Source organism: Anopheles funestus, chromosome 3RL, assembly GCF_943734845.2.
Source record: "Anopheles funestus chromosome 3RL, idAnoFuneDA-416_04, whole genome shotgun sequence".
Taxonomy (NCBI): domain Eukaryota; kingdom Metazoa; phylum Arthropoda; class Insecta; order Diptera; family Culicidae; genus Anopheles; species Anopheles funestus.
The window spans coordinates 1,208,383-1,218,689 of record NC_064599.1 but is presented as its reverse complement, the minus strand read 5'-3'; the positions used below and the strand labels follow the sequence as shown (position 1 = coordinate 1,218,689).

Sequence of the window (10,307 nt, the reverse complement as noted above, 5' to 3'; positions counted from 1 at the left end):
CCTTATGAAATTTTCGAGTGGAAAATTTTTTTGAATTTTTTTTCAGATTTTTTATTCTTTTTTTAATTTAAAGCAATATTTGAGTGAAAAGAAACTTATTGCAACAAATTCGCAATAAAATAAATCACATTTAAAAATTTTGCAATATTACTTCAAAAAAAGAGCCTAAGGCTATATAGCCTTAGGAGATTGGCATATTTATAGAAACATCTGAAACATCTATACAGACATACAGACATCCGAGGGCATGGCCGTCCAAGTTATAGACAAAACGTGCCATATACATAGACCATATAGGCCATATTGCAGAGCCTCCAAACCACCCTGTACGAAAAATTGATTTTAGACTTTAGCCCTAAAGGAAAACAGTCTCCAGATTGTTAAAGCCCAAAGGTACAACTGGCGCAAGCTTGCAGCTAAAAAGATCATGTTCTTATCTTACAAAACTATTTCTTGATGACTTGATATAGACCTGACCACTGTCCTGCTTCTCGAGTGTAATACGATACTGCTGTACAATCCGTTAGCAAGGTGGTTCTTCTGGTTTTGGTGTGCCAATCTGTCTGTGTAGTGTCTACCTAGCCCGAACGGGAAATACGAAGCATGCACATTACCTCCCACGTGGCAGTGAGCATGAAGTGAGCATGTAACCTGCTGGAATATGTGTGTTTTATTTTATCGAGCGAAAGAACGTCTGGTCATCGTGTATGATGAAACCAACCGTCTAGAAACGTAAAGATCCAATCATCTTCTCACTGTCAATCGGTGTCAATTCCAAACCAGGGAAAAAAGGTTCACTAACGAAGTATCTCCTGCACGTGATAGAACCACCCTGTAAACGAACCTTTGCCTCTCTGCGGTGATTGATTTTCGGTACACTGCTTGCGATAAAATAAACCTTAATGTTTGTTATTAAAAGAAAAATATATCAGTCACCGTTATTAGCCGTTCACTCGTTCAATCAGCAGCGGGCAGCAGCAGCAGTAGGAACAGAAACATTAGGACAAAAGGTTCCCCTTTCCCGCTTTTGGTAGAAAAGGTAAATCAAAACGGCTACACACAACACACACAGCAGCAGAAGAGAGAAAAAAAGGCACGTTGGATGAAATAATACTCGAGCATGACCGGCTCCGGTTTTGCGGTTTCCTTCTTTCCTGCGCTCCAGACACAAAACGCGCCCAGGATGAGATGATGGAGCGCATCGTCTCAACCGTACCGGGCCCGGGAGGTGGTGGGAGGGGCATGGGGAGGTTCTCCATCCCGTTCGGGCACCGAGCCAAGCGATCGCATTTCATCGGCCAACCTGGCCAAAACGTAGCAAGCCGTGTACGGCAAGAGGTCGGCGATGCGCAAAAACCGGCACACGCGCGCACTCGTCAGCCAAGAATGGTGTGCGCAGTGGTGCCGCTGTGTGCGTTAACCCATGGCAACTACACAGCATCTCTTTATCTCACAATCCGTCGCTTACTGCTGTTGTGTTGTGTGCGTTTTACCCTTCCCGAGTGGTGGTGGTGGTGGAAATTCCTTCTAAATAAATCATGTTTGTATTGAGTACCGTATGTTGACTTTACGGACTATAATTAGATTATTATAACCCGAGCGCCAATTGCGGCATTCATTTCTTCGTTTGGCTGCTTTGCTTGGTCCGAGACCTGATCGTGCCCATAGAGCGTCCCGAGCAGCAGGAAAAGAACAGCGTGTACACACAGACAAAAAACAACCCCGACCGGCCCATTCGGGCTGGAGGGAAATTTATTCGTACGCGGGTGGCGCACCGATTCGTCTGTGGCGTTTGTTGGGAATTGGGAGTTGAAGTGAGGAGTTGCAGACATTAAGTACAAAACTCCGCGCCGGGTGAAACCAACGGAGCATTGCCGGCCGTCCATCGCCGATCTTCTCCCTTCTGCAGGCTTTGGAAGGCTTTTTTCCTCTCTCCCGCCCCATCCAGGATGGTTCACTGATCGGTGAACTTTTCCGTTCGGTTTTGGAATAATTTACGGTTTCGGTTCGGGCTTCGGGAATGGCCGTGGCTTCACTTCTGCTACGGTTGATTCTTGCATCCGATAGCTTCACCGGAACACATTCCCTTGCGTTGCGACTTGCCAGCGTCTTACAATTTTCCACACCATGACCCGCAGCAAACCATCCCGTTTTTGCCCTGTTTTTTTCAACTCGATGAGCACCGCCACATGACTCAATCAATAAACCTCTCGGACCGATAATTAGTCCGCATCCACATATATTGTTACTGATGCAAACGGTTTTTACGGTAGAAAAGAAAAAAAATCAACCCCAAAAATAAACATTGACCCCGTGCGTCAAGTGTGCAACTTTTTCCTTGCTTATCCTCCCGTTGAAGTCGTTCGTTCGACGCCGTCGACGGACGAAAACATTCCTTTGCCCGGGTTTTTGTCCTACCGCACCGGGACAATGCATTCGATTGGTGACTTTCTCCGCGTGGTTGTTGATCATTCGTGCCATATTTGTGCCGATTTGTGCGTTTACTTTCCTTTTCCAATCTACGGCACAATGTCCTCACACTGGGGCTCGATTGGCGAAACAGGCGAGATACCCATACCAACCAACTTCTATTGCCATTTTCAATCACAATCGATCGTCCTGCCTCCCGGGTCGGGTTTGGATGTAAGATAGCTCCCACGGATTTGTTTTTTTGCTGTATTGGGGGTGTAGTTTTGTACCCCCGGAGCGCCTTTTCCAGCCACCGGTACGAACCAAGAGCGTTGAAGTGATTTACTTTTCCAATGCTCTTTTGTACCCATACAAACACATCGCACATTTGTGGTGTGTACGTTCGATCCGAGCTTTCCGTTCGAGATGAAAGCAACTGACAGAGAGGCGGGATCGAATTTAAGATTGACGAAAATTGCTCCGAAACCAATCGATTTCCAATCGACTCCGAGCCACTAACACACACACGCGCACACCCCGTGTAACACTCGCATACGCACTTCACACTGATGGATATCCACTTCAGATAATGACTCTCCGTCTGCGTTCACAATCTCAACCTCCGCGTGTTACGTGAAATGGGGGTTGTACAGTGCACCGACACGCGAAGAAAAGAAAACATTAAATACAAATAAAACAAAGCTGGAAGTAACAATTTATCCAGTTTCGGGGGTGAAAAACTCCATATTTGACGCAGCAGCATCCGAAAAGAAAAAAAAGCCCCGGCAATGATGCTGCCAATGATGAATATGATGATGATGATGATGAGCTGCCAGTAATTGACCAACAATCACCACATTACGACGGAAGATTCCAACAACTACTATTAACAAAGAGTGTTCCCCTCCCACCTCCCCCCACCACACACCATCTTCGCACACATACACACATACACACATACTTGTTGGAAGTGTTTCATCGCATACACACGCAATCACACAATCACACAAACACATTTTTGGCCGCATGTACCTACGAGGTACGCCCGAAAGGTAACATCTTAAGAGTAAGAAGCACTGCCCATGCGCGCGTTATGCATCCATTTTACAATAATCCCATCGATCACAGCACAGCACGCAGGCGTCGTCGTCTACGCAAAAGGAAGCGCGCCAACGTTCGAAGAAGAAATTATGATAATGATAGTGTTGCGATGTTCGGTTTGCGATCTTTCAATTTCTTCACCAGGCTGATAAGCGTCCGAAAGAAGTTAAAGAAAAGGGGTACCAACAATTCTATGGCTCTTTTCTTTTCGGCATAAATTAAGGTTTGCTTTCGATTTCTGACCAATACCCCCCTCTGGACGGGTGGACAGTAGTTTTTTTTCTTCTCTCCATCTCTCTCTCTTTGTTGTCGATATTCAAGATTTCACTCCATCCGTTCCGATTCGAACCAGAGTTCCTTTTGTGAGCAGCAGTTAACAACCTCGTGATTTTTGTTGACAACATGTTGCGTTTGACAGCTACTAGCGCTATAGCGCTAGTGTGATTGCTTTCGCTGCGCTGACGTGCGTAATACGGAGCACAACACATACACACACGCACACGTGGCCACCGCTCGTGGAAAGAGTCGCAAAGGCGCAATGAGCTCAGAGAATGTGTGACTCTTTACCTCTTTTTTGCACTCCACGGTCTACGGGCGCAGCAAACTTGCTTTCGAGAAGGACAACCACCACCACCACCACCACCATCATCGCCACCATCGCCATCAACTACAACCTCACCAGAAGGTGGGGAAGGAGAGGGATGCTGCATCATGCTGAAAACTGGACACACGAGAGCAAAACTGGATATTGTACTGTACGGACGATGAAGTAATGCACATACACATACACGAGCGGGCGCGCGCGTACGATGCTACGCCAGAGCTAATGTTGTTCATTTCATTAGCAGGCAAATTAAAGCAAAACACTTCTTAGCACACATGCATTACGCTACAAGACAGCAAAGGGTGGTAGTTGAAGAAGGGGCGGGTGGATGCTTGAGGACCACGGAATTGACCGTACAAGGACGGCCACACATGCGAGAAGTATAGATCGCGCGCCCTCGTTTGCGCGAAACGAGCAACAACAAACACCGTTTTTCCACGGGGACACGCAAATGTCACCCGTGCGGTACGCGGGTTTCATCTCTGCTCTCTGGACACGATCTCGTGCAGAGAACACGAAATCCGAAAAATTCCTCCTCCTCGAAACCCGGCGACCGGAAGCTGTTAGATGTTGGTTTAAGAAAGATAAAAATGAAATACCCCACCGTCAGCCAAAACGACCTTTCCTGCGCTTTGCTTTGGACTTCTGCTCCGGTACGACCAAAAAACTCAACCCAATCGATCGCAGACACTTGACCAAATCAGGTTTGAACAGAACACAGCCAAAAGGGTCGCACCCAGCAGGCGAGGATGGGTGGATAAAACAAACGGAAAAAAGCAGCAGCAGCAAAAAGGAGAGTGTGCAAATAGATACAGTTGGCTACACAGCACGAAAAGCGAACAGAAAACAAACGACAACGACGACTTCTTGCAAGGGTCAGTAGCACTGTTTTTTTTTGAGTCGTATTTTTAACGTATTTCTTTACAGAAGTTACACACACAAAGCGCCAGGTGATTGCATTAAATACCGATAGGGAACCGCGTTTCTGTCCGATCAACGCTCCGATGCCAAGGATACGACTCTACACCACTACGCAACCTGCCCAAGGCAAATCGAAAAGGATCATCGAATGAGTCATCTACACACGTCGCAAGGAGGGAAGAATTTTTCACGTGGAATCCACCTATCACTTCTTACAGCCTCACATTTCATTTGCAGCTTCATAATACTGTTATCATTTTAATTAAACGTACCAGAACTGTAATTTTAACTTTACACCGCTCTACCGCACACTACTGACTGTTTAAACTTTTTGGATTGTTTCGAATGTTTTGAAGAGAATAGTTCTTCGCTTTTGGATGAAAAACTCGACAGCAACCTCCCGGTTTTCGATGTTCGCTTCGAGAGGTGAAAGAGAGAACTGAATTTAATGTCGAGAGGCGTCGTACGCATATGCTATGCGCTCCCTATGCTTTGCAGGGGTTTTCTGGCCGATTGATGAGTGGTTTCATAGTTAGTTCGAAAGTGCAATAATTTCAGTTTATAATATGACAAAATAAAAAATTATTTTATTTTTTGAAACAATTGACTCTAACTAAATGTCTAAATTCACTAATTGCAGCTAAATTATTTCATTTCGGCAAACACAAGCGCAATTGAAACCCCTGCATCATGCAATACTCACAGATTTACGAAAGAGACTGTGAGATGATGATGAGAAGAGATGTGCATTGAAGGTAACAGCACACGAATGTAATATTCTTTGGTGTTTAGGATTTTTGAAGCTGGCTTTCAAATTTCTTAAATTGTTTGCGTACTTTTACTTAATTTTTTTAACTTATCATCAATAGTAGAAATTCTTAGATTTCAATTAAAACATTTTTGTTGTTCAAGAAACCAGAATCGAAAACAGTGTTCGCAGTTACTTCAATCGTTATTAGAAGTTGTAATAACACGCGTGGCGTTACTATGCGTTACTCGCGATGATTGCGTGAGAAATCCCTTCGTGCGATGACATGTGCAGCGCCATCTATTAGTCAAATTTATATTTCAGTGCAATCATCGGTTTGCGATGAAATTTGAATTTTTCACGTGGTCTGTTAAAAAAGTGCACTTTTTCCGGGCGTATAATTGTTATAATCGCTAAATTTAATAATCAATTTGTTATAAATAGATAGATAGCTTGAAATCTAAAATTACCCACTGTATCAAATATATAAAATATTAAGATAACTAGATAATGCTTCGAAACACGTGCTACCGCCTTCTAATCAATAGTAAATAGAGGAAACAAAACTGCCCGAAATAAATAATCGCTGAGTCGTTGGATTGTGACACACTTAGAACGTACTGTTTACTCAAAGGGAAATAAACTCCAAACTCCGATAATCATTCGCTACCATTTCGTCCAGCGACGCACAACAATTATCGCACAATTCATTAACCATCGCAAATGGAAGAAAAAAACATTTTTGGTTCGAACGCTCCCTTCCGAGCGAAGTGCACCTCACATCACTTTTGCTCCGACTGCACTTCCCAAGCGCTATCGATCACCGAATGCATCCAGTGCGAGGGGTTGTTTATTTACAATTGGTCCTGCATTGGTGCCGATCTCATCACCTCCCTTACCGTCCCACACTGTTGATGCACGATCGTGAAAGATGGGGATAAGCTGTCTCAACAGGGCGCGTATGAAGGGTGTCAAGAGGGATGATATTTTTGCAAACACCAAAACACACACCGCGACCCAGGCTGGCAAGAAGATTACCTCCGTTCGAAGGATGCATTCGGTTCAGTTTCCTGCGTCAGTTCACTGCAGGTGCACTGTCGGAACGGTGTCTACTGATATTGGTGTCTTTCCACCCTATTCGAAACGTTCTATTACTAAAGACATCAGGATTAAACAGGGAAGCTCATTCGGTACAGCCCGTTTAATCGATTAAAGTGCTTCATCGATTTTAAACGTGATCAGTTTACAGTTCAACTGGTGGTAATACTGTATAAGTGAATAATCGCACAACACAACCGCCAAGAACAAGAAGTGCTGAATGAAAGAAGGAAACGGAAAATGCCAGTAAATCGGGAAATGTAACCGAATTATTTGTCACCCACGACTGATCGAGTGAGGAACGACTCCAAAAAGCTCGTCTGTGCCACCTACAGTCGGCACTCGGACTGTGTGTTATCAGCGGTGCGCCTGTGCTGACCGGATCGCCGTTTCTGCGATCTTTCCTGATCATTCCTCGTTCTAGTGCATCCGTTTGTATGTGTGAGCGTTTCGGTGCTATTTTTTTGTTGTGCGGGTGATCTTTAGTGTTAGTTGTGCAGGTTTTGTCTTCTATCTACTACTTGCCGTCCGGAGAAAGCAACGCGTTATCATTCCTAGCGCTTCCATCTCAGCAGTCGCTTCCCGCGGGAAGCTGTGAAGGTGTCGTAACCAAAGGTAAGATCATCAGCATCATCGTCCGGGAGAAGCCCTCCGCCGGCCAGACTGTGTGTGCCAGTGGTTCCGCGCGTTGTGTCTTTATACGGGCTCTTTTATTTAATAAACCCACCGAGAGATGCGATAATCTCTGAACTCTCACTCGCTCAACTTGCACGCGGTCTTTGATAGTGGTCAGGAATGCAATTCTCTTCGGAAAACGATAGCAACATCCCTGAATGTCAAAAAAACGAAACAAATTATTTGCGAGCAACATATGAAATCGCCTTCATCTTTGACGCATGACCCCCGGTAGCGATTAGGTCAGTTTTGAAGTGAATTATTATTTTGTTATAACCCGGCCAATTTGTAGAACAAAGATTTAGGAGCCATGCTGACGCTCCTACCTGTGTTTCGGTTTGGTAGTAGTGAGCTCCTAGCTCGAGCTTGCCGGTGCCTATTGGTAGTAGTAGAAACTTACAGTACCATACTATTAGACCATCGGATTACGATGATGGCGCCCTCCTCCACACACGCCTTTGCTCGCTGCATACGCTCGAGAACTCTAACCTCACTTATCATCTCAAACCCCTGAACCACAGATTTGATCGATACGATCAACGAGCCACCAGTCATTCGTACCTTTGGAATCGACCACTGAGTCAGGGTGTGACCAGCAGCCGCACCAGCAACAACTACTTAGCAATCATGGGAAAGACCACGGCGATCACTACAGCGGACGAGCAGGTAAGACGCGGCGGGACACGGAGTGGTGAAGACTAGCGGCAACACATACTGGCTTTCAATTGCAGTTCCGCCGGTAGACATGTTTTGATTGATCCCTCCGATAACACACCAGCCACTTTGTGTTTCTTGTCTTTTTCGCTTCCCTTTTTTTTCCTGGACTTTTGATTCCCAATATGCAGGAGATTGCCGAAGCACGCGGTACCACCGTTCCGGACATGCTTTACGATGTGGTAGCCCGCGCTGCAACAACCTCCGTCGGTCAGTTCATATACAAACGCATCGATAACTTACTGTGGACAATAGAGAAAACTGCAAGATGGTCTCTTCCGCAACCTTCGCCAGCTGCACAAAGCTTCAAAACATCAGCCGCCGACGAGAGCGAAGACATTGGAAGCAACATTTCCGGCCCACCGCTTATAAGGCCGCTGCCGTGGTTGCTCTTCCTTCCGGCACTGATCGCACTGCGCATGGTGCGTAGTGCGCTGTCCATCGGTGCTCGATTCGTTGGCCGGGGTCCTGTGCTACCGTCGACCGTGGTAGGGTTCTTGCAAAATAAACGACGGAAGCTTCGTGCTCTCAAGTACCGTGGCCAGCGATTGCAGCGCATTGCTAAAGTCGAACAGGAAGCGGACCCTAAACAAGTGACTTGGCTTCAGCGGATCATTCTGCCGCTGCGGATGGTTATCTGCACGCGCCCTTACGGAACGATCGATGCAAACTCCGACGTAGCGCATGCCGTCATATTCCGCAAGGATCGCCCAGCTGGCGCTGGACAGAAGCGGGTTGTCTCGAAGAAGCGTAATCTTAACCAGCGTGAAGCGGAAAGTGCCGAAGAGGAAGCTAGCGATGAGGACTCCTTCGAGGATGCGGGATGCAAGGAATTGCTGGATAAGTACGCACACGAGGAAGATTCGAGCTTTAACGTAAGTATCTTTCTGCGACAAACGTAATCAATGTCTTTAAGTGATACACTCGGCTACTTTATTCACCCCACGGACAGGTGGAAGATGCTTCGTCGGCCAGCTCTGACGCAATCGACACTTCCCTTTCCGAGACTGATCCTTCGCCCAAGAAACCTACCCTGGAGACTGACAACATCTCGCGTCAACAGCAGCTCTCCCAACCGAAACAAAACGGAGGTCAGCAGCCATCATCTAAGGCAGATACGTTGAAGCGTTCGTCAAGCGAAAACAAGAATGGTCACGAATCGCAACCACCGGCACCAAAGACCTCCACACAAAAGACAATCAACGCTGGAAATCGATCTAAATCTGCTGCTGATTTGGGTAAGTTTCTTCCATACTTCTTTCAGGAAGCAGGAAAAACCTTGAGGAACCCTAATCTGCATTTTACTTCTTTTTTTTCACGGTTGTAGAAAATGGAAACGCTCAATCGTCTCACACGGCTGGATCGGATGGCAAGAATGCTGCGACGGCCAACATGTCCAGCAATACTACGCCTTCCAAGAGCATCCCGAACCTTTCCAGTTCGCCGGAAAACAATGAGAACAAACCGATCAATCAGAACGTGTCTGGTGGACCGACTGCAACCGTTGCTGCTGCTGCTGCGTCTCAGATTAAATCACCTTCGCCGACGGTTCTTAAGCCAACGGGGGCCAAACAGTCCCCGACTATGAGCGATGTTCGCACTAACTATCAGCAGCAAAAGCAGGCGAGTCAAAAGCACCTCGTTACATCCGGTTCGTCCGCTCAGCAGCAGCAACAAACTGCACCACACCAGCAGCAGCAGCAACAGCAGCAGTACGTCAGTAATGGCGCGAAGCAATCTCGCTCCAAAAAGGGACCCACTCAGCCCGTTGCTTAGGAACCCAGGATAATGGTATCGCCGCATGGTAGAGAGCATGGTTGTCCCGTCGGTTGCGCTGGTTATGTTATAATATTGTCGTAATATGTAATTTGTCTTGTTAATGTTTGAATAATGTTTGAAATGGGTCTGTTTTGTTTCTTCGAGGTTTTACCGTAGTGTCGCTGTAGCGATCGTTTAATAAATTTTGCCCACAAGTGTCTTGTTTCATACTCCATTTGAAGACATTTCATTTCTGACTGATTTTTTCAAAACTATTTT

General features: G+C 46.1%; 1 protein-coding gene across 1 annotated transcript; it reads left to right on the top strand.

Annotated features, from left to right (window-relative positions):
* The first annotated feature begins 6,866 nt into the window (after positions 1–6,866).
* Positions 6,867–10,263, top strand: LOC125768239 (ras-interacting protein RIP3). The gene is made up of 5 exons (XM_049435619.1): positions 6,867–7,496; positions 8,078–8,222; positions 8,402–9,145; positions 9,223–9,508; positions 9,598–10,263. Exons 2-5 carry the CDS (start codon positions 8,184–8,186, stop codon positions 10,044–10,046), a joined length of 1,518 nt encoding a protein of 505 aa, XP_049291576.1. The 5' UTR covers positions 6,867–7,496; positions 8,078–8,183; the 3' UTR covers positions 10,047–10,263.
* The last annotated feature ends 44 nt before the right edge of the window (positions 10,264–10,307 follow it).